The sequence below is a fragment of the Dipodomys spectabilis genome, unplaced genomic scaffold, assembly GCF_019054845.1.
Source record: "Dipodomys spectabilis isolate Male_0828 unplaced genomic scaffold, ASM1905484v1 ptg000059l, whole genome shotgun sequence".
Taxonomy (NCBI): Eukaryota; Metazoa; Chordata; class Mammalia; order Rodentia; family Heteromyidae; genus Dipodomys; species Dipodomys spectabilis.
In genome coordinates, this window is record NW_024870736.1 from 466,675 (window position 1) to 491,887 (window position 25,213).

At 43.4% G+C, this 25,213-nt stretch overlaps 1 protein-coding gene across 1 annotated transcript in view; it reads right to left on the reverse strand.

Annotated features, from left to right (window-relative positions):
- Positions 1-25,213, reverse strand: part of Slc22a23 (solute carrier family 22 member 23) — a 194,802-nt gene that overhangs the window by 43,273 nt on the left and 126,316 nt on the right. The window contains exon 4 of the mRNA XM_042680305.1: positions 15,232-15,400. Within this exon, the coding sequence (XP_042536239.1) occupies positions 15,232-15,400 (169 nt within the window). The remainder of the gene's footprint in view (positions 1-15,231; positions 15,401-25,213) is intronic.

Sequence of the window (25,213 nt, forward strand, 5' to 3'; positions counted from 1 at the left end):
TAAGTGAACTCCAAGACATGGACACAAGATGTTTTTCTTTGTTGTTGTTGTTTTTAATGTACTATGTGATTTTTTTGGTTTCTTTTGTATATTTTTCCCCCTATGGTGCATCCCCTGTTGTCATTATATTTGATGTTGGTACCCTGGTGTTGTAAATACATTTATTTGGATTAGGGAAGGAAGGGGAACAACAGAATGGTAAGACAAAGGACAAGGGGGAGCCATTGCAATAACAATATACACAAGACAATATGCTGGAAATGATCTGTACAACTTGGGGGTGGGGGATGGGGGTGAGGGAAAGTAGGAGAAAAATGAGAGGAGTAACAAGTTTGACCAGAAATGCACTTATTACCTTACTTATGTAACTGTAACCCCTCTGTACATCACCTTGACAATAAAAAAACCTCACTATTATCATTATAAGGCTGTTCATTTTCCTCTGATGTTCAAAAATCATGAATTCTTTTTTTTGGTGGTACTGAGATTTGAACTCAGGACTTCATGCTTGTTAGGTTGAGTCAAGCCTCCAGTCCTATAAATGGTTTTTTTTTTTTATCCAACTATCCTGTGTAAACTGTCTTCTTGAGACTTAACACCCACTGATAAAAATGCCAATTTGGCAATTCTCTGGATAAAAGTATGTTTATGGGCCTTGATTTTCTGTACTAGAACATTTATTCATAAAGCTAACACAGAAGGGAAATAAAACTACTAATGTTTTATTAAATTAGTTGTACCCTTAAGTTGTTCCTGTATTTATTTTTGAACTATTTAGTTTTAGGGCAATTCCTGTGTAAACAGGCACGCCTTCTGGTCTATGATTCAACATGTTGCTCATGGAAGACATTTGTACTGAGTATCAACAACCTGCCTGCCTGGTCCAGTGTGAACTCCATATAAGATCTGGGCCCCAGGAAGTTATCTTGTTGTGGAGAAAATCTTGTACTCACCACTGAGCTGTACCCCTAGCCTAGGAAGGAAGTGTCTATCAAGTACGCCAGTTTAACCAGGGAAGGGGGCATTGTGGAGTTGAGCTCACCCCCCTGTGCACATGCAAAAGGGTACAGGCTGTTCTCTGGGTTCTTCTAACTTAAAGGAATTCTAGAAGTCGGTGCACTGCAGCATGACCAAGTACCACAGAGTTTTAGAAATTCTAAAAGAGTCCCAAAGGAAAAAGAAAACCAAAGATCAGAATTAGGTGAAATACCAGTTTAGAGAATATCATTGATCTCTGGTGTACAATATTGTATAAAATATTGTAAATATATTACCTTGGAAGTGGGTGTGATGGTGCCTGTCTGTAATCATGGCTACTTGAGAAGTAAGGGTAGGAGGATCATGGTTTAAGGTTGGCTGAGCGAAAGTATAAGACTTTATCTGAAAAACAAACTAAAGCCAAAAGGGCTCAAGTGCTAGAGCAATGCCTACCAAGAGTAGAGCCCTGGGTTTAGGGAAGGAAGAGGGAGGGAGGGAAAAAAAAGAGGGAGGGAAAGAGTAAACAAGGGAGGGACAGAGGCAAAGAGGAAGGGAGGGAGGCAGGCAAGTAGATAAAAACAGTTGGGTCTAGTAGATACATTTTCATGTGGACTTCTGTCTCTCTCCCTCTGTCCCCCATAAAGAAATATTGCTTCTGTTAGATGTAAGAAACAAATAAGATAGGCCAGGTAGGCCATATATAAGTATGTGGTTCATGTTTTCCATGGCTTTATAACTATCTACTGGAATAAATTAGTAAAAGAAGTGGAAGAGAGACAAAGCATGTGGGAAAAGTTGAGACTGTTAGCCCAACTACATTCAAGATTATACTTAGGTGGAAACATATGAGAAAATTGATTATTTGGGAAGTATTGGGGTTTGAACTCAGGGCCTTGTGCTTTCTAGGTTGTCACAATACCACTGAACCATGTCTCCAGCAGAAAATGGATGCTTTTTTTTTTAATTGTGAAAATACTGTACAGAGGGGTTACAATTACATGGGCAAGATAGTGAGTACATTTCTTATCAAGCATTGTAGCCTCCTCCTTTGTTTACCCTTCCCATCCCTTCCCATCCTCCCTCCCCCCCCCCCAGTCCTCCCCCTCCCAAGTTGTAAAGTTCGTTTTTGACATGACAACTTGTACTTCTCATTGTTGCAACAGGTCCACTTGTATCCTTATTTAAACGACTTGTTTTTCCCCTTCCCCTCCACAAATTATACCGACATCAAATACAGTGAAAGCAGGGGTTATACTGTGGGGGAGGGACATACAAAGCAACAAAGAAATAATCTTATAATTGCGTTAGAAACAAATGCATGAAAGAAAAAAAACATTTAAAATACATATCTTAGGGTTCATTTTCCTAACATCACCTTATCTGACCTTTTCTGCTTGACTCATACATATACTAGATATTGCAAATAAGGGAAATCATGGGATCTATGTTTCTTTGGGCTTAGCTTACTTCACTTAATATAATTTTTTTCCAAGTCTTTCCATTTCCTAACAAATGAGGCAATGTCATTCTTTCTGATGGAGGCATAGAATTCCATTGTGTATATATACCACATAGAAAATGGATGCTTTTTAAAAAATTAACTTTATGGGCTGGGAAGGTGGCTCAGTGGTAGAGCACTTGCCTTGCATGCCAGAGGCCCTGGGTTCGATTTCTCAGCACCACATAAGAAAAAAGAAAAAAGCCAGAAGTGGCACTGTGGCTCAAGTGGTAGAACGCTAGCCTTGAGCTGAAGAGCTAAGGGACAGCCCCAGGCCCAGAGTTCAGGCCCCATGACCGGACCCCCCCAAAAAAATTAACTTTATGATTTTTATTAAATTTAGGAATAAAGATTAGCTTGGCTCTGAGGATAGTCCACCCCCAAGGGTTTCCTAAGGCAAACAGACTCCTTTTAAAATTTCTTGGTAGAACAAGGAGTTCTTTCATAAGTGAGAGGCTTTTCCCATGAATCATTCTGACATACAATCTCACAACTTAGCATCTCTATGGTTTTTCAAAACCCTAGACTTCACAATCCTTTTGCTATGGAAAAACTATAGTAGAAATATAACAGGAAGCTTTTGTGATATCTTGGGCCTCAGTATCCCTCCACTGGTGGCAGGATGGGTAGAGACCCAGGCTGTCTTCCACATTCTCAGTGTGGACCTAGGTTCCTAGAGATCCAGGGTCCGAGTGATGCTGATCACAGCTGTGCATGGCACAGATAGGCTTAGGCTTAGGTCAGACAAGAGGTCAGTCCTTGATCTTTTTGGTTTTTTTTGCCACTAATCAAGTCTGAATTCACAGTGACAGGGAAGTTAAAATGTTTCTCAGCTCATGTTATGAGCAGATGAAGGATAAGGATTAAGTTAACATACAGTCAGCTACAGTTTGGAATCTCGAGTCCAGTTGTTGACATTCTCTTTTTTCTCCCTCTTCCTCTCCTTTTTCAATCTATCCCTTGCAATGGTTCTTAGGCCACAGAAAGTACAAAGTACTTTGGCAATCAAAATTCAGTGTTCTAGAGGGGATTCACTTGGCACTCCTATAAGTTCATGTTGCTGTACACAATGGGAGGCATTAAGTGGGCAAAGAAGCAAGGAGTTTCTTTGCTGATGATTAGCATCTTAGGGAGACCTATCATCTGATTTCTGCCCTCACTGGAAATTCACTGGCACCTCTCTGTATTCACAGTCTGTCTAGGGAACCCAGTTCCCTGAGGACTTAGTCTCTGAATCTGCGACTGGAGAACTGGTCCCTAACACTAGGGTGACAGATAGAACCCATGGCCACGGCATCAACTCATTATCTTATGGCTTCCTGCTGGTTCCACTCTCTCTTCATGTCTGCTCTGAAACTTGTTATGACTTACCAGCCAGGACCCATGACTGGGTGAGGACAGATTGCCATTCTTTTGGTAATATTAGCATGCTTTTCCAGAGTCCCTAAGGCCAACCCCAAGGTGGCCGTGTCCCAAAAACTCCCACTATCCATTCCATGGCCTTTGACCAGCTGCCAGTGCAGCAGCCACTTAGCAGCAGACAGCTGTCACCAAAGGACTAGCTAGCTGCCTGACTTCCGCCAAGTGCTAACCGCTCAGCCATCCCCAAGTATGTACAAAAGTGCACACACATTCAAGTACATGTACATGCAGGTTCACAGGCTCATGCTTGCTGCTCTCAGCCTGGTTTTGAGGCTGCATGATTTACAAGCTGGCCTTCAGCAGCCTCAGTGTCCTGAGGAATGGGGCAGTGAGAAGGACTCTGCAGCACATTCTGGGCACAAGAATCAATGCTGGCCCAGGAGGCAACAGGGCCTCAATTCCCTGGAACAGTATGTGCTGATGGTTGACTGCATCTTCCCACCTTGCCCTTTTTCCACTTCTCCTTGGAAGTAGCCATGTTGTAGCTTTTTATGATCTGCTGTGTTCTTTTTTCCTTCCTTTCTCATGTGCAGCAAATCCTGCAGCTTATTTTATCTGCAATGATCTCTTGATACAATGTTGCACTCTTATCCTTATCTGAAATAAAACAGGTTGTGATGAAGAAAGGTGTTATGTCCCTCAAGTATAACTGGTTAAGTAAAACAGGCTGATAATTACTGGACTTTACCCAAACAGGCATGGGTGCAAAATTTAGAAAATTTAAACTATTTTAACAATAACAAGAGAAATTAATTGATCTACTTAACAGATTTTTATTGAGACCTAATTGGGATAGCAGGCAATTCCCCAGAGATTTGAGGAAATATTAAAAAAATAATTGTTAGACACTATAATAAATAAAATAAGAAGACAGATATTTTTCTGGGTGAAAGCACAGATCTTGTACCAAGGGCATGAGGTTCCTCCCAGCCCCTGCAGCCCTGAGCAGCTGACTGAGAACTAAGCTGGAGCCTATCTGCCAGGCTCAGAGCCGGCCCCACCAAACAGCTCCAGGACCTTTAGCAAGCCTTGGATTCTGTGTGTTGCAGTTTCTTTACCTGCACTGGAGGGCACCATGGTGTGAAGTTCAGAGGGTTCTTGGGAAGATGATGAAGTATGCAAAGTGTTGAACATGGCCCAACCAAAGCATAATCCTCAGCTGGGTACAGTGTCATGCCTCTGTCTCCCCAGTCACTCTGGAGGACTACTTGAGGCAGTAGTTAAAAAATTTAGCAAGACCCTGTCTCAAAAATAAGCTGCTTCCGGGGCTGGGAAGGTGGCTCAGTGGTAGAGCGCTTGCCTTGCATGCCTGAGGCCCTGGGTTTGATTCCTCAGCACCACATAAGCAAAAAGAAAAAAAGCCGGAGGTGGCGCTGTGGCTCAAGTGGTAGAGCGCTAGCCTTGAGCTGAAGAGCTGAGGGACAGCGCCCAGGCCCAGAGTTTAGGCCCCACGTCTGGACCCCCCCCCCCAAAAAAAAATAAGCTGCTTCTCCAAATCCCATCCCCAAATCAAACTCTCAAGAAATGTTCAAAATCAGTGTGATTCTGGTCAAAATCACTGTGCTTTCTAGTGATATTTAACACATTTATCTAATCTGAGGCCTTTTATGTTTATAACGGTTTTTCATTTGAGATTTCAACAAGTTAAAAATATCCCTGTTATTGGACATTCTTGTTTCTTCTTTGGAGAAGTCTTTAGCACATTTATTAATTGTTGTTTCTTTGAGGATTTGTTTTTGGGAGGTTTAATTTTTTGAGCTCTGAGTATATTTTAGTTATGAGGCCCTTTTTATCTTGCTAGCTATGTCCTTTGCCATGCAGAAACCCTTTAGCTTAATGCAATCCTGTTTATCTAGTTTTTCTCTGATTTGTTGTTTCTGGATCTTTACTTAGGAAGTTTCAACCTGTGCCAAGGAATCTTAATGTTTCTCCATCCTTTCCTGTAATATTTTCAGTGTATTTAGTCTTACATTGAGGTCTTTGATCCATTTAGTGTTATTCTGGTGCAGGGTAATATATAGGGATCTAACCTCATTTTTCTGCACGTGTATAGCCAATCTGCCAGAGCGATCTTTCTTCCATCTTGTGTTTTTGGCTCCCTTATCAAATATTAGGTGGCTATAGGTCTGTGGGTTCATTTATGGGTCTTTATTACTATGGCTTCCTAATAAGAGTTTGAAGCTTGGTATTGATATTCCTCCAGTGCTGTTCTTCCTGCCGAAGATTGTTTTTTGCTATTTGGAGTTTTTTATTATTCCATATGAATTTTTGATTGCTTCTAATACATTGTTGAAGAATGTTATCCCTTCCCCTGTTGTCCCAGTGTCCCTTCCCTCCACCACCTCCTATACTCCTCTCCACCCCCCCTTACCCCTGCCCAGAGTCTAAAGTTTGTTTCCAATATCCTGTCCTGTGGGTATCATTGTTGCAATGGATCATCCTGGGTCCTTGTTTCAGTGTTATTCCCCTTCCCCTCCCCAGATTAGACATATGTATATACAAGATGCAGGGTACCAAACTCAAGAACATTGACAACAGGGGATATGCCATAGGGGGAAGAACATACGACAAGTAAGGTACTCATTGCCTCACTCATGTAACTGTAACCCCTCTGTACAGCATCTTTACAGTGAAATGATTTAAAAAAAGAAATACAACAGATTTCCTTTGGCAAATTAAAAAAAGTGAATTAAATTCTAAACCAGTAATAGGAAATTATATTTGTTTGTAAAATAAAGGGCCACTGTTTAGATGCTGAGGTAAGAACATAACTGTAGTAATGAAATTTTCTTAATAAAGTTGCAATTTTTGACAGAAAAAGTAAAAGAATGTTGACACATAAAGAGATGTTTGACATCTCCAGCCATAAAAGAAATGCAAATCAAAACAACATTGAGATTTCACCTTACCACAGTTAGAATGGCCATTATCAAGAAAACTAACAATAACAGATGCTCACAGAGATGTGGCCAAAAGGGAATGCTACTACACTGTTGGTGGGAATGTAAACTGGTTCAACCACTCTGGAAAGCAATAGGGAGGTTCCTCAAAAGACTAAACAAAGAGTTTCCCTATCACCTAGCAATCCCACTTCTGGGCATCTATCCAATTGACCACAAACCAGACCACATTGAAGATACCAGTACGACCATGTTCACTGCAACATTGTTTACTATAGCGAAAATATGGAATCAACCCAGATGCCCCTCAGTGGACAAATGGATCAAGATGATGTGGTATATATACACAATGGAATTTTATGCTTCCATCAGAAAATGCTTCATTCATAAAGAAAGACTTGGAAAAAATTATACTAAGCATTGGGTGGTAGGGGGGTAGGGGGGAGGTAGGGAAGGGATGTGAAGGGTAAACAAAGGAGGAAGCTGCAATGCTTGATAAGAAATGTACGCATTATCCTGCCCATGTAATTGTAACCCCTCTGTACAGCATGTTCACAAAAAAAAATAAAATAAAATTAAAAAAAAAAAAAGATCCAAGCAAGAAAAAAAATTATACTAAGCAAGTCAGCCAGACCCAAAGAAACATGGGCTGCATGGTTTCCCTCATTTGTAATAATTAGAATGTGCCTATAAATCTAAAAATAAACCCAGTGGACAGTAAAAGAGAAATAATTACACCTTCACACGATTAATTAAACAGCAATCTAAACATTCACGTAGTAAGAACAAAGGAGGATATTCTTAGTAGAAGATCACCAGGGGTCAATAGCTATGTGTATAAGGTCAAATAAAATGATGCTTATCAAAATGAACTTCACAAAATGGAAGTAAGGTATTTTTATTATACTGTTTTCAATTCTTTTTTCTTCTTTCCTTTCTCTTTGGTTAATTCCCTTCTGTTGCTGTTTTGATTTCTTTACCCTCTGTCTTGCATATACATTTATCTGATTTGGGAAGAGGAAGGGGAAGCATGGAAACAGTAGGACAAAGGGTGAATCATTTCAGCAGTGAAACCCACTAGACACTATGTTGGAAATGAACTATACAACTTTGAGGGAGGTTGGGAGGGGAAAAACTGGGAGAGAATGAGGGAGGGGATGACACTGTTCAAAAGGAAATGTACTCATACCTGAATCTTGTGACCATAACCCCTCTGGACATTACCTTTACAATAACATTTAAATTGAAAGAATCCCTTTTAGCATGACTGTTTTTCTCCTAAGTATTCCGCGCTCCTGGCCTTGGCGCAGGTTTCTCTCCCAGCCCATGTGTTCTTTACATCTGATTGCTCTCCTTTACCCCACCCAGAGGTTGCTCTCATCTGGGAATTGGCAGATTATTCTCCAAGTGTTGCAGACAGCTCGTGCTCTCTCTCCTTTCCTCATTATTTCCCACACAGCTTATTATCTCTTCACTACGCCCCTGATGCTTCTGGTGGTGGTGTTGACTGTCAACCGCTCTTTTCTCTCTCCTGGTTCAAATTCCAACAGAGCAGGGTGCAGTTAATAATTCACTGTCTCCTCGAATCTGGTCCACGTCTGCTGCGCTTCCTCCTAGCGCTTTACACAGAGTGCACAGTGCTCCCAATGAGAGATTTGATGGAAAGTGAGAGGAAGCAAGAAAGTCACTTCCTCCTTTCCTGGTCCCCTACAAGGGTGTAGGAACGTTGGGGCTGCTGCTGGACACAGGTACACAGTACAGGGTACCTTCCCTTTCTGCTAAGCACAGACATGGCCTGGATAGGAGTCTAACAAGTTCTACATCTGCACAGGCCAGTACTGTAAATAAAATGGCAGATCCAGGAACAAGCCTTTGCCACATCTTCTCATGGCTCCTAGGAGTCTCCAAATTCTGGCTGTTTGGGAGAGTCAAGACAACATCTGTCTGGACAGGTCGTCAGCTCTTACCTATCTCTCAAGAGCAGCATCTGGAGCTTTTCACCATAGGATTTTGAATTCTCTTGCATGGATGGCATTCCAAGCTCCTGCATACTCTCAACATCTTTATCCAAACTGCAGGAGGCCTGGCTTCTTTGCCTTCTGTCCTGGGGTGTCTAGCACACCTGTTTCTCAAGCTTCAGGGCTCATCAGTCCCAGGAGCATTTCTTCAGCTGACCTCACACTCATTAGCATCAGCCTGGCTGGGGAACTTACCGGTAACACAATTCTTAGCTTCAGCCCAGGAACTATGTTTTGACAACCACTGACATTTGAAAACCATTCTCTCCCCTCACTTAAAACTCAGGGTTTTGAGCCAGGCACCAATGGCTTATGACTGTAATCCTAGCTACTCAGGAGGCTAAGATCTGAGGATTTCAGTTTAAAGCCAGCCTGGGTGGAATGTCTGTGAGACTCTTATCTCCAATTAACCAGCAAAATGCCAGAAGTGAAGCTATGGCTCAAGTGGTAGAGGGCTAGCTTTGAGCACAAACACTCAGGGAGAATGCCTAGGACTGGCACAAAACAACACAAAAACAAACTTTAGGGCTTTACACATTATAGTAGGTACTCTACCATTTGGGGTTGGGGGAGGGAAGCTCCCTGCCCTTTTAGCTCTGGTTCGTCATTTTTGCTTGGGCCAGCCTGGACCACAATCTTTCTATTGACATTTCTCTCTGTAGACTTATTCTTCCTGGTGTAGCGGGGATGACAGGCATGCTACCATACCTAACATTTTCTGTTGAGATGGGGCTCTTGTAAATTGTTTTCCTTATCCTGGAACCACTGGCTTCTGGATCTTTGCCTTTCAAGTAGTTAGGATTATAGGTGTGAGCTACTGGAATCCAGTCCTCTACTTCTAAGTGGTAAAACCCTTTGAATCCTTTGGCTTCTAACACCAGTGATAATACAACCATCACTGCCTTCTCTTTCAAGAGTACTAGGAACAGCTTATATCTGTAATCCTAGCTACTCAGGGAGCTGAGATTTGGAGCAATGAAAACCGAAGCCAAACAACTAACATGTAGTTCTTTTTCCTTTCTTTTCTTTTGGGGGGAGGGGTGCCAGTTATGGGGCCTAGGTGGTATCCCTGAGCTTTTCTGCTCAAGGTTAGTGCTCTACCACTTTGAACCACAGCTCTACTTCTAGAGATAAGAGTCTTACAGAATTTCCTGCCCAGGCTAGCTTTGAACTGTGATCCTCAGATCTCAGATTCCTGGTAGCTAGGATTACAGATGCCTGATTCTAGTAAGTATTTCTGTTAGGTACATACAAACAGGTGGGGTATAGCTTCGGACACCTGCTACCATCATTGGGCTTACCCACTTCCTATGACAGTTTACATTCTCAGGTACTCTCTCTTCTGTCCTGATGTCAGAGGTACACAGGAGAACCCCAACATGAGCAGCACATCTCCTGCTCCCTTTCTCTCCAGCCTTAATTTCTGCAGCTCTTTCTTTCTTTCTTTTTTTGGGTCCAGTCATGAGGCCTGAACTCTGGGCCTGGGCACTGTCCCTCAGTTCTTCAGCTCAAGGCTAGCGCTCTACCATTTGAGCTACAGCGCCACTTCCGGCATTTTTCTTTTTGCTTATTTGGTGCTGAGGAATCGAACCCAGGGCCTCAGGCATGCAAGGCAAGTGCTCTACCACTGAGCCACCTTCCCAGCCCCATTCTGCAGCTCTTTCTTTACCCACAGGGAAACAACTGGCCTGAGTGCTTGGCAACTCATTTGAGGACATAAGTAAATCTCTTACCTTGGCTCCTCTCACTAGGGCACAAATCAATCATATATCACATCTTCCTGGTCGCCACAGAGCACCTGCACTTGCAACCCACCTGCTAAATCCCCAACCTGTGTCTGGGCACATCACACAACTGCTGGCACCACCAGCCTGTGCCGGCTGGCCTCTCCACCCTCAGGGTCACTTATTACAAAACATTCTGAAACCATGATAGCTGATGAAGGGCTGTACATGGATCATGCCCTTTTGCTTTCGGATGCTTTGATGTGTGCGCCTTCTAGATTCTGGTGAACCTTCCCTCCCAGGGTAACTAAGTCCTAGAGATAGCCAATGGTTCAACTGTGAGTAAGTGCTTTGCAGGCAAACCAATCTAGAGCCTATACCCCAACTACTCCTACAAAGGCTCTCATGTGTTGAGACCAACACACCTGTCCTGATCACCCCAGGGCCAGGTATCAAACAACTTAGAACAGTTCTATGCCCCAGCACCAACTGAAATGATCTATACTAGCTAACCCCCAGCCTCTCCATTCTGCCTCACTAAACTTTCTAGGGAAAACTACAGCAAAGACTTCTCTGCTTTCTGACCACCTGTGTGGGAAAATGTTCTGAACAAGTCAGAATAGCCAAGGCAAAAGCTGGCTTCTGGAGAGGCAGGTCTGAGCAGCTTGAGCTTGGTGGACGAGAGGGACGAGTTTAAGGCACCGTTGGGTGGCAGGCACAGGACAGTTTTTAGGAACTGTGGGTAGTATCGTTTCAGTACTGTGGTCTCCTAATCTCTAGGCTTACTACACCTGCACAGTCACAAAACTTACACATAGGCCAGACAGTGGCTTCCGGCAAGACCCTAAGCAATTCTCAGTGACTCCTCCATGGGTTTCAACATGGAAACCCCCCTTTCTACAGCTCTCCCCCGGCTGCTTACCTTGTTGGTCCTGTTGTTCTCCAAATAATGGCAGGGCAGGGTGTTGGGCTCTACTACTCCTGATCTCTATGGGTCACAGAACCTCAGCCCCAGCCACTCCTTCATGTGCCATGTGGGGAACATCATCAGCAAGGCTCACTTGCAAAGTAAGATTTTAAGGACCTCTATAGATGGCCCTGCCCATCCCCTTTTGCAGGCACTCATGTCATATAGACAAGCACGAGGCACAGCACAGCCTTCCCCTGCCTCTGTCCACTCTCCAAGGACAGACAAATGCTCTCAGCACAAGCCACAGCACATCCTTCTCACCCTGACCAGGAGTCACGCTACGCATCTGTGCAGAACCTGATGATGGGCACCTTGGGAAGCTGGGTTTCCTGTTCATGTTCATGCATGTGTTTATACTTTACGGTTACTGCAAGTACCAATCGAGCTGCTGGGCACCTAGGTTGCTTGTTGGCCTATGAAAGGACAGAGCTGACTGCAGGTAGTAGGGAGACAAGTGGTGATTACAGAGATAAGGACAAAGGACAGACACTGCCTCTGCAAGTCTTTGAAAGCCAGGATTATGGGGCAGACCATCAAGGGTGGTCAGCAAGGATGAAGTAGTTGCCCCTGTTATACCTGAACTTCTCTCTCTATTAAGATGATATAAATAGTACTAGTGGTACTACTTAATAGTTATAAGAATGTATAGGCCTGATGAGCTATGTATTTTATAGAATATATACTAAGTACTTTATATCATAGTAATATACATATAAAATACAACAATTGTTATGTTGACCGTCATTCCTGACATATATGGTACTAAGTACGGGCATTGTTTTCATTGCTTATCATGTGTGAATTCCTTGACTTCTCCCGACCAAAGTACTGACCAATTCTGAGGCTCAGAGAGATTAAGGAACCTGTAAGAAGTTGCATAGTTATAAGGTGGCAGAGCTCCAGGTGCTGTGTCTAAGCTTGGCCCTTGGTGCACCCCTCAGTGTTCAAGATAATACCATACCACAAGGAAGCTGCTGTTAGGATTCACTTTATTTTTCTTTGTGAAACTGTGTTTTAAATTCAGGGTGTTATACTTGTAGGACCACTGACCTCTACCACTTAAGCCATCCCTCCAGACTTTTTGCTCCTAGTTTGTTTTTCAAACAGGATTTCCTCCACCTCCTGTCCCACTAGCTTTGGGCTGTCATCTTCCTATCTCTGTCTCCCTAGCAGTTGGGGTTATAGGTATGCAATACCATGTGTCCCTGAGCTCCTTTTTGGGGGCGAAGAGGGGAGAGTGGGGGGACTTAGCACTCTACCACTTGAATCACAGGTCCATTTCTGGCTTTGTCTGTGATTAATTGGATTTAAGAGTTTCATGGACTTTCTTGTCCAGGCCTGCTTTGAACTGTGATCCTCAGATCTCAACCTTTTGAGTAGCTAGGATTATTAGCGTGAGCCATTGGCACCCCGTGTATCTCACTTTCTATAGAGACGAGGAAACAGGGACTAAAAGGTGTGTAGTAGATTGCTGGAGCTGCACAGTCAAACTGCAGCACAGAGCTCTGAGCATATGGCAAGTCACATCCGTGACCAGCTATGCACAGGCACATCTTCACCTGTCAAAGTCCCTCCGATGATATAATTTTAGTTTTAAATGAGTGTGTTTTGTGGAATTTTGCTTAGATCTTCAATCTCATCTTGTCATGAAACCTTAATATAGTCCTAAGACTTACAGGGAGAGAAAATGGTAAGGAAAACTCCCAGCCCTTTCCCTCACAGACCAGCCTGCGAAAATGGAGCTGCTCTGGGAGATCCCTCTCAGCCTCACTTTCAGGTATCCTCTTTCCTGGGGCAGGTAGGAGCAGCATCTGGGAAACAAATTTAGCCCTTCTGCAATTCCTGGGGCTTGTGTTTCCACCAGGCTGTATTCTCCATCACCTTGTTCTGCTGACAGCACTGGGGGTGGCAGCTAGTTATCAGGGTGATAGGTGGGAGGATCTACAGGACCAGGGTAAGGGATGGGAGCCAGAAAGTTGGACAAGGATACAGGCTGTAGGTATAGGCTGTGAGGATCCAGAGGAGAGGGCAGGTCTGCCCTCTGCACAATGAGGATGAGCCCTTTGCCACTGCTAAGGCCCCAGCACTCAGTGCCTGGCACAGGGGGGGAAAAGAAAAACAAGAAAAAGTTTGTTAGAGAAATCAATGTCCCAGAATCCCAAACAAGCAAAAGCCCAGCCACAAACACTGGCAGGAGAAGAGCACAGGAGGGACTTCCGTAGAAGACAAAAGGAAGCATGAGAGCCACTCCATCCTGCTCCTGAAAGCACCTCCTTTGTGAATGAGAGACACATGGGTGCCCTGAAGCAGGCCTGGCAGAAGAGCAGTTTTGGCCGCTGTGCTAGTGGAGTCACCTCTTCAGTGGATGGCCCTTCTTTCATGCTATTGAGCCCCAGGCTCTCCTGACCTGAAGCACAGTGAGATCCATTTTGGTTGTAGTCAAGGGCACTGCTCAGGATAGATCACTGGAAGTACACTATGAAGTAAAAGGCTAGGGCCAACCACCCTCCCTGCACCTAAGGACAGGAAGCCCTCTTGGTGACACTGAACATTTAAAGCAGAGACAGCAGGGATTGAGTGCCAGAAACTCCATTTTCATCAGTGACTAAACAGCAACCCAGTGTGACTCATGCCATCTGCGCCACCGTGCACGGCATGGTGGCAGAGGTGAGGGTGTCAGCATCAGAGGGGGCTGAGAGGGAAGGGGAAGAAAGGCAGAAGAAGCTAATTATCGAAAGGCTAAAACTATCTCTTTGTTTTCCTTCATTTTCTTCTCTATCCATGGCATAGTGGTTTCCTCTTGGGGGAGTTTATGAAAATCCAGTTGCTAGGTCACACATCTAGACAGCATATTCAGCTGGACTTTTTCCCCCCTTAAAAAAGTCTGCAAAGCTTGTTACACATGGCTTGAAAACTCATACTGGACTGATTTGGAGCAGGGATGGAACTTTTACTATAAAGGACAAGTAGTAAGTATTTTCAATTTGGTGGGCCATGCTGCCTCTCTTGAAAACAGACATATGTATGCAATGCTTTGTAAACATGTTACGTGTAGCTGTGTTTCAATAAAACACTATTTACAAAAACTAATGGCAGGCTAAACTTGGCCTAAGGCTGAAGTTTGTCTACCCTTTACATAGAAGGGACAAGGAACTCTTCTAAATTACTTGTTTTGGTGCCAGTCCTGGGGCTTGAACTTAAGGCCTGGGTACTGTCCCTAAGCTTTTCTGCTCAAGGTAGTGCTCTACACTTGAGCCACAGCTCCACTTTTTGCGTGTGCGTGTGTATGTGTGATCAGAGGAGTCTTGCAATCCTCAGATCTCAGCTTCAGTAGATAGGATTATAGGCATGAACTATTGTTCCCTGGCTAAATTATTCTTTCAACACTTCCATATTTCCCTTTCCCAACATAAGATCCTCTCATCGCCTTGCAAATTCATTCATAAAAATTCATGTCAGAATAATCCTGTGGAGTGGGCACCATCTAGAAGGTGTGAAAGTGCTCTGGCACACAGTGGATCAATCAACAATTCTGCTGACTTTGGTGTATGTTTGAACAACATCAATAGTTAAAAATAAAAAACAGAAAGGTTGGGGAGGGAGAGAGATCTTTTTAGGAAAAAAACCCACAAGATGAAAGTAGTGTAACTTTCAGGGACTGTTGAGCCTGTGCCCTGTGTGTGCAATCGTGTGAAAGACAGTGCATGTGGAGGATACTCACGACCAGTACAGCAGCATGAGCAGGAAGGGGCAGATGATCAGGGCCTGCAGCACTTGCCAGTCCCGGCACAGGGCAGCCAGCCCGGGCATGAGGAATTGGCCTGCCATAGCCACGAAGCTTGCCACCATTGTGATCATGAACCGTTTTCCAGGTGGGCACAGCTCTATCCCTGGAATACAAAAACCAACAAGAGGCATGAGGCCCCCGTCCAATGGATGAGAGAGCCAATGAAAATGACATATGAGTGAACTGTGGTCTGCTGGGAAGGAAGCTAAGTCACTGTCTGAGGTCACATAATGAATTGCTGCTTAGCTCAGAACCTAGGAAACTCAGCTGCTGTGGGGACAGAATTTCTGAATCCCTTATTGTCCTTCCCCTCACCTTGGGTACCACCCCAGGTGGGTTTCCTTGTCTGTTCATGCTGCTGCCATTCCTTTCTGTCTATGGTCTTGCAGTGGGGACCCTCAGCTGTTGTACAGGACTCTAGGAACATCCATCTATTCAACTGCATTCCAGCTCCTGGTCCTGAACCCAAGGGATCCATGAGAACTCTGAGTACCAGGCCACCTGGAACTTTTTCACTCAGAGCTTTTTCTCCCATTGTCAGATCAAAACAAATATAGTCAAACCAATCTCATAGTTAATCTATTAAACAAAACAAAAGCAAACCGTTGGAGTAATAACCTAACACAAATCATACAGTAATGACCTAACAGGAATGCTCCTTTGCCCTGTTGGAATCCTAATTGCTGCCTACTGTAGTGGGTGGCCAAGACATCATATCTGATTATTTGCATATTTGTTATCCAAAAGGATAACAGTGTCTGTCTTTAACAAATGCCCAGTAAATCGGAGAAGATAAGATGCTGATCCTTCTTGGGTCTGTAAGAATCCATTCTCTTAATCTGACTTGAGTAAAAAGCTGGTACCAAAACTTTAGTCTGTACACATACTATACAATTCCCTATAACAACAATCCTTAATACTAGAAAAAGCACCTGGGTTAAATATGTATCTATATATTTACTTATATAAATATGTATTTCCCTGTATAGCATACACATTTGTTTGCTAGTCATCTTTTCTACTATGCAGCATTTGCTGAAGATAGATTGCTGGCTTTTTTTTTTAAAAATTATAGTCAAAAAGATATTTTAAAAAGCAGGAAGGAGAAGAATACCCCTCAAGAAGAAAATATACTATCATGCTGTGGTGTCTGGAGACTGTTCATAGGGTAGTGTAACTTACAGGTTGTCAAAATAGCTTATCTGCTGGTTGTTCAGAGATCCTGGCAGAGGTAGGAGGCCCAATGGCTAAAGGGAGTAAGATGGACAGATAAGAGGGAGGAAGGGTAAATTCTACTTGGCTATAGGATATTATCAGTCCTGACAAGGATAGGCTACAATTCTAGCCATTACCTACACTAGCTCATTCTGAGGTAGGGTGAGTGATATTGTCACTGGAATTCTTGTTTCTGCTCAGCCACTGTCTTCATCATAGCTATTGATGAAAGGGTACCAAGGGTAAAGGTCTTCCTATATACAGCTCATAAAGAGCTCCTTGCTGTTTAATTAGGAAAACAGGATTAAGCAGCCCATTCTTGGCCATTTGCTGCAAGGCTGTTCCTTTTGGCATTATAGATCAAGGTCACTTAAAAGATTACTTCCTAGCAGGGACCAGATATAGCATTTCTGTTCCACTCAAAATTAAAAAAAAAGTCTTTTCAGAGCAGACTAACAGTTGTAGGCTCTAGTTTTCACTGATTAAGTAGCAAATTTGTTGCTATGGAAACCAGAAATCTGCCTTAGCCACAATACCTTTAGCATCTGAAGATGTGGCACAAGCTACTTTCAGATAAGAAAATTTAGCACCTGGCTACCTATGTGACCTTTAAACAAAGGCAGAGAATGACAAAGCAGGATGATGGCTTCATATCAGTGGGCTTGCTAGTATGACAGACATCACACATTGTTCCTGGAGCTTTTCTCTTCACTACTCTAATTTAGTGACACATAATAGGAAAACATCTGTAACTACACAAGTCCTGCCCTATCTGTGGTTTTGTTTTGCAGTGTTTCAGTTACCTGCAGTCAACTGTGATCTGAAAAATATTAAATAGAAAATTCCAGAAATAAACAAGCTGCAAGTTTTAGATGGCATACCATTCTGAGCAATGTCCCTTTGTCCAGTGTATCCACATGGTATTTGGATACTCACCCTTTAGTCAGAATGATTGTCATGGAACCACAGTGTCTGTGTTGAAATAGCCCTTATTTTACTTAATAATGGTCACAAAAGGCAAGAATAGTCACCTTGGCAATTCAGACATGATAAACAGAAGCAGTAAGAGCTTTCTTAAAGTGAAAAGTTTTAAAATTTCTCAACTTAAGAAGGAAAGGAAAAAAAACCCCTCATATGCTGAGGTTGGTAAGATCTACAGTTAGACAGATACATATTATGGAATGGATGTACTACTCTCTGAGGTGTCAGGTATCCACTGGAGGTCTTGGGCCCCTAATTCATCCATGAATAAAGCGTCAGGAGCTCCATGTGGTTCTTTTACCACATGTTCCCGCTGGGATGCCTAACCCTGCACACTAATCTACACTTATGTGACAACATGCAAAGTATCACAAAGTATTTCCAACACCAAGGTTAACATGTGCAGATGATGGAGGAGAACAGTCCTGGAGGACAAGTGATCCTGCAGTCTCCTCTGCCTGAGTTGCTATGGTTAGTTAGTCTATCTGTGTGACTATCAGTGTAAAAATGGTTAAGCAGTCACAGCTTTTCTCCCTAGGGGCTTCTCTTACCTCTCCTGCAAGTGGCTGAGTGGCCCCTGAACTTCTTGCTACTTCGAGAGGGGTGTAAGAACTTGCAGTGTCAGCACTGCAGGGAGCTTGGGCTCTAGGCAGACCTACAGAATCAGCAACTGCATTTTAACAATCTCCCTTCACCACCTGGTGAGGCCTGGCTCTGTGTGCTGCCAGGGAGGTGGGCAGTCTGTCTCTTGGACATAGCTTCCTAAGCTGAAATTTTAGAACCACCTTCCTCCAACTTCTCCATCCTCCTATTGTCAGGAATCCCAGAAAAGGACACAACATGCCAGCAGATATTGTTATTCTAGCACATTCTAGTTAAGACACAGTGGCTTAACTAGAGACACAGATGTGACTGCTTTCAGATAATTACCATTTGTGCCCTGACTACCCCAAAATTCTTTCCACTGCTTGAATCTAACTACCTTATGATGGCAGCTATTAAAAAAAAAAGTCATCATCAAGGAACTGTAGGCCCTCTAGGCTTGTTATTAATCATAAGTCATAAGTTCCTTTCTGAGGGAGGAGAGAAAGAATCCACTAGAATATTATTAAATCTTTAAGTGTTGGAGTTTGCCAGGAGGGAGGGAGGACTGTACAGGGACATTTTTTTGCCCCTTGTGGCTTGCTCTCAGCCAAGGTAGAGGATTCTCACTCCTTGGAGGGGGGTTTTAGCCACCTGCCCAGTGCTACTGGTCTGGTCTTGAAAGACAGGGAATAGTGTCTAATGCTTTCACAGAGCCTGGGTATTTCAGAGCCTTTGGGTGATCACTGTAAGGCCCTGGATGGATCTTTTTTTTTTTTTTTTTGTCAGTCATGGGGCTTGAACTCTGGGGCCTGGGCGCTGTCCCTCAGCTCTTTAGCTCAAGGCTAGTGCTCTACCACTTGAGCCACAGCACCACTTCCAGTTTTCTGAGTGGTTTATTAGAGATAAGAGTCTCATGGACTTTCCTGCCTGGGCTGGCTCTGAACCGTGATCCTCAGATCACAGCCTCCTGAGTAGCTAGGACTACAGGCGTGAGCCACTGGTGCCTGGCTACCTGGCCCTGGTTGGGTCTTGATGCTTCTAACTGCCAACTTCTCTGCCAGTGAAGGTAACTCCAAATTGTCTTAGAACAGACAATGAAGAGTTACAAAAAACAGTCTTTTCACATAAAGCATGAAAGATTCAAGCATAGTTGCCCAGCTACCTAGCATGTAGTGTTGGCCCTGCTCTAGGCAAAGGTCTCTAGGACCAGAGGCCCTGGGTTCTAATCTAGTACTTGGGATCAGTCCCTTAAGGGCTCTGTGCCTTAATCTTGTCATCTTCCAGATGGGATGTTGAGTGTTAAACAGCATAGTGCATCATAGCATATATAACAATGTGATTACTACTAGTCTTATGTGAACCAATGAGATGAGACCTATGTGCTTTCTATGTTGCTCATCTATCCAGTGACTTTGAGAGTAAGCCAGAGGTCTACTCTGAAAGCGTCTGCACTGAGGCCTGAGGTCTGTGAAGAGAAACAGTCTATACTTGTTCTTCTTTATATATTTTAGTTCCTGGAAATTCCCCCAGGCATAGAAGCAATCAATCATCAATTGAAAGATACAACCAAATCAAGCACTGGTGGCTCCTAGTTACTTGGGAGGCTGGAAATGGGAGGGTCATGGTTCTAAGTCAGGCAGAAAAGTTGGCAAGACCCCTTTTTCATAGTGGTACACATCTCTTTAACTAAGCTACATGAGAGACTGAGCTTGGGAGGATGGAAGTGATGGACCAATCCAAGCAGAAAAGGTTGTAAACTCTGTCTCCAAGGAAGGGATGCTGAATGCAATGGCACATGCATACATGTGATCCTAGTGACAATGAGAAGCCTATAGTACTAGGATTGTGGGAAGGAAGAGACAGCTTATCCTAAAAATAACCAATGATGAAAAATAGGGCTGGAGGTGTGGCTCAGTGGTCATCATGCCAGCCTAGCAAATGCTAGGACCTGCATTCAAACCCCAGTATCGACAAATGAACAAATAACAATAAGCCTCAGAACTAAGGTTCTAGGGTATGGCAGAGGGCTTGCTTACAAGTGAGGCCCTGGGTTTGATTCTTAACTCTCCCAAAGCAAAACAAGAAAACAGAACTAAGTGAATCCAAGAAAACCACCTTAAAAATCCACAGTTAAAATTGTTTTTTTCCCTAATACCTTAATGGAGAGAGCTTATAAGCAAAAGCACTCCGAAGCAAAAGTGCTTTGTTGGTAAGTCCAGAAATAGAATGAAATGGCATGTGACCAAGACATGGCCGGGCATTTGGTCAGTAGTAGTAGGAACCAAGACCACCACCAGTAGGTACAGTGCAAGGCTTTGGGGAAACACAGTCTTGTTTGACACAACTCAGAATTTGATTTTCAGAAGTCTCCAGGTTTTCACAAATTTGCTGAAAGAAAATAAAGCTCTGCTGTTCAGAATGGTCACTGCAGGTGACAGAGGAGGAGGTACCCCAGCAAGGGAGGCCAGATTCAGCTGGCTTTGTAGTCACTTCTTGGAAAGAAGGCGGAAGGCCAGTGTTTCTCAGGTGTTCAATCAAATACCAACCTGTGTGTGTGTGTGTGTGTGTGTGTATCTCAGTGGTAGAGTATTTGCCAAACATGTACAAGGCACTGGAGTTCATTCTCAGTACCATAAAACAAATAAAAAAGCAAGATAGCAAAAACACCCTCAACCATGTGAAGTCACACAAAAGCCACTAAGGAGGTACTGTAGTGAGGGTACTTGGTGAGCATGACTAAGCCCATGAATAGCGGACTTCATGCTAAGGAGGTGATCACAGATCTTCAGGCCTGCCTGATCTTTTGAAAGACTACAAGAGGCAACTTAAACTGTTTTTGCTGGCTCCTGTGAGTTAACTGCGAGTCCCTCAACTTTGTATTTGTGCCCTTTGATCTGAGCTGCAGTCCCTCTGTTAATCACCCTGTTTTCAGGAGGAAAGAGAAGATTCAGTGATAACTATCTTGTGTACAAGGCAAACTGTGCCTCAAATAGTGTCTTCTTGTTATCTGAATGCAAACAGCCCCAAATTGAGGAGATCACTTTATTTTTGTTCTATTCCAGAAATAAAATGAGACAACTTTTCTGGAATTCCTCCCGGGACAAAGACTGAGCTAATGTTCAACCAGGCTCACCTGTGACCTATGACTATTTTGACTACACTTACCCTTCTTACCTGCTGCCCCTATTCTTCCTATTTAACTTGAAGCCAATGTCTGTACCTTAGAAATCAAATGAAGTGCTCTCTTCCCATGGCTGCCATGTAATAAATCTCCTTTCTCTGTCCTTTACCATGTTTCTTTATTCAGCACATGGAAGTGAGTGGCCAGACTTAACTTGGGACTCTTGGAATTTGGACCTGGGATCTAAAAATATGGTTTTAAGACCTTAAAACAGAACCAAGGCTTTCTTGAAGAAAAGGGGTAAACCAAAAACAAAACCCTTTACCTGTGGGCAGCCAGGAGGAAGGGTATTTCAGATTACCAACCAGCCCTATAACCCTGACAGCTAATTCCTTGCAGAAAATTTCTTACTATGTATAGCAAACCCTTCTTCCTCAGGGATTAATTGCAGATAGTTTTGACCAAGTTTTTTGATTAAAAAAATCAAAAGAAATTTCCAAAACAAAAACTTTAAACTCCCACACATGCATCCTGGATATAGAGAAGCTCTCAGTCATTCTCACATTATCAGTTGGGTTTAAATTGTCATGTGATGTGCTGTTTCCCTGCCCTAAATTTGGTGAAAAATCTAAAAATGGCGCCCCCCCAAAAGCAAAGTAAATGTTAAAGGATTACATTGAAGTAATAAAGTGAAAATTCCAGATTTGTTGAAAGATGGTATGTCTTTAGTGAAAGTTGGGTGGCACTCTGGAAAATATGAAATCAAGCATCTACAGTATAGCACTAAACCCTGCACATCCTGAGCATTCTAAGTTATTCCGTGTGTGTGTGTGTGTGTGTGTGTGTGTGTGTGTATGCGTGCGCGTGCGTGCACACGTGTGCGGCGTGGGGGAGGGTCTCCTTAGAATTATAAGTCTCCCAGTACCAAAGGTCTACTGTATTCTCTGGTAGACCTTTACTGAGAGATGAAGTATTTTGTATACATCAGGCCCCATGAGGCCTTCCTGAAATGTGTTCCAGCATCTGTTCACCTGCCTCTCTCATGTTTGGTGACTGACATGTCTTCTCCATCCCTTCCATGCCGTTCTTCCCATGGCAGCCTGGCCAGCATCCCCTACTCTCTTTATTTGCACAGATAGGCTTTAGACAAGTTCCCGAGTTTAGACAACACAGTAGTATTAAGAACAGGCAAGGACATGCAGCCCAGATGTTCTCCTAAGGGATGACGGAGATACAGATAGAAATGAGAAAGCCAGAGTCAGGGGTACAGGATATAAGAACTAACTTCAGGAAGGAAGCATCATAAACAATTTGTATCCTTATTGTGGGAATAAAGAAGGCCAGAGATCCTGGGCACTGGTGGCTCATGCCTATAATCCTAGCTACTCAGGAGGCTGAGATCTGAGGAGGATCGAGGTTTGAAGCCAGCCCGGGACTGGAGAAAGTCTGTAAAACTCCTATCTAGTATTAACTTCCAGAAAACCGGAAGTGGCATTGTGGCTCAAACTGGTAGAGCACCAGCCTTGAGTGAAAAAGCTCAGTGACAGTGCTCAGATCCTGAGTTCATGTCTCACAACTGCCAACGTTCCCCCTCCCCCTTCAAACAAAACAAAACAAAACAACAACAAAAAAAGGCCAAGGAGAGCTATTGACCTCCTGCACATGGAGAATTTGAACACTGGCTTAAGGGGGGGGGGGGGGGGAACAGATCCTTAAGGCCCTGTCTAGATCAGAATCCTATTTTTAAATGAAGATGCTGTACATGGAAAATACTGCCCCTTTGTTTTTGTTTATTTTTTGGTCTGGTCCTAAGGCTTAAACTCAGGGCCTGATTACTTTCTCTGAGTTTTTTTGATCAAGGCTACTATTCTACCACTGGAGCCAGAGCTCCAATTCCAGCTTTTTTTGTTTCTGCTAGTTAATTGGAGATAAGAGTCTCATGGGCTTTCCTGTCTGGGCTGGCTTCAAATTGTGACCTTCAGATCTCAGCTTCCTGAGTAGTTTAGTATTATAGATGTGAGCCACCAGTGCCCAGCTAGCACTGCCCCTCTGAATGTAACGGCTTCAAAGCAGAACTTGTGGTCTGCATGAAGGGCTTTGGTGGTGCAAAGCTGTAGTGATGAATCTGAATCTGAATCCAGTCCCACTGACCAGGAGCTCATATGGCCTCTATGTACTGCAAGCTAGTGATAGCACACTTCTTGAGGAGGAGCTGGCTGACTGGGAAGCACTAAATAACAAGTGTCAGGGGACCACAACAGAGAGCAACAAAGTTCTTACAGGGGAGCTACCAAGCACACAGATGTACACAAGAAATATTCTTCTCAGGCTGAGACCAAAGACTTAGTTCCTCCCTTATTCACTTCCTGTTACCTATGTTTGTCCTGATGGATCGTTGAAAGCCTACAGTTTTGCTAGTACTCAATATCAAATCATGATTTTGGAAATTCCTTGATCATACAAGCAAATTAGTTTTCAATGTTGGATATGGAACCAGAGCCTTACACATATGAAGCAAGTGTTCTACCACTGGGCTGCATCCACAGGCATTATTTATTATTACTATTATTATTATTAAAGCATGTTTGATGCTTACAGAATATAGCCTATGGTAGACAGCAATGCTGTGACCAACGGGTGGCTCTGTGTCTGTAGATCACCTAGACAACCACAGAAGTGCTGGCTAAGTCTCACCCAGCAGGTGGTTCTTAAACCACTTACACAGCCATCTTGAGAAGAAGCCCTGGGGGCTGGGAAGGTGGCTCAGTGGTAGAGCCCTTGCCTTGCATGCCTAAGGCCCTAGGTTCGATTCCTCAGCACCACATAAGCAAAAAGAAAAAAGCCGGAAGTGGTGCTGTGGCTCAAGTGGTAGAGCGCTAGCCTTGAGCTGAAGAGCTGAGGGACAGCGCCCAGGCCCAGAGTTCAGGCCCCACAACCGGACCCAAAAAAAAAAAAAAAAAGAGAAGAAGCCCTGGGTAAGGCAGAAAGCTCTGAGCTGATGTTGGATGGTGGAATTCATTACTGGTTTCTACCCTGCCAAATATCAGGTAGAGAAAAAAGTTCTAACATCTTCCTCCCATGTCTCTCAACCTCATAAACATACATATATTCTGTCTACTGGACTTAGTAATTACAAATATTTTATTAAAATCCCCAAAAGATATGGCACTAGTCTAAAGAAAAATAAAACATATTCGATCCTCTTATATAAATGACCAAAACATACCTTCAGTGGTTTCCTACTTTTCTGGGTTTGGGGGTCAGTTCTGAGGATGGAACCCAGAGATTTGTCCATGCCCCATAAGTGCTCTGCCACTGACTGCTCTCCCATTCTTTACCATATTCAAGAACTCTGTGTATACTGCTGAAATACAGAGACACAGATCTTTTCAAGGGATTGCAAAGTGTTCCCTGGCGTCTTTCATTCTACAGGATTTTCCTGGATTGGAGTTGGATAATAACAGGAATATACTAAGTTGGTTGACAATATTTAAAGCAAAGAACTAAGAATTTCCAGAACTGTCCTCCTTAGAACAAAGTGTGCTGAGCAAGGGACAAGTTGAAGCAATGTGATATGCTAAGATGGGGAAGAGGGTATTAAATTACTTCCCCGTTTTGTTTTCCAGGCTGTAAGAAGTTACTCAATTTCTTTATAGTTCAACTATGAAGTAGATAATATCCATAGGAAGTAGGTAGTTGTGTGTACACACGAAATAGAATGGGTCTGCGGCCACAGAGGACCTCTTTATGTCAGTCAGGGTTTTGTTGCTTTGACAAATACCTGACATAAACAACTTAAGGAAGGAAGCATTTGTTTTGTTCATGATTTCAGATAATCAGGTCAGGGAAGGCAGGGTACAGTATAGCAGCTTACATCATGGTGGCCAGGAAGGTGGGGGAGGAGGAGAGAGGAAATGAGACGGAGAGATAGAATAAGGTGTGTGTAGGGGGACACACACACACATGTACTGGTGGGCTTTCTCCTTTTTTCCCTTTTATTCCATTAGCCCCTAG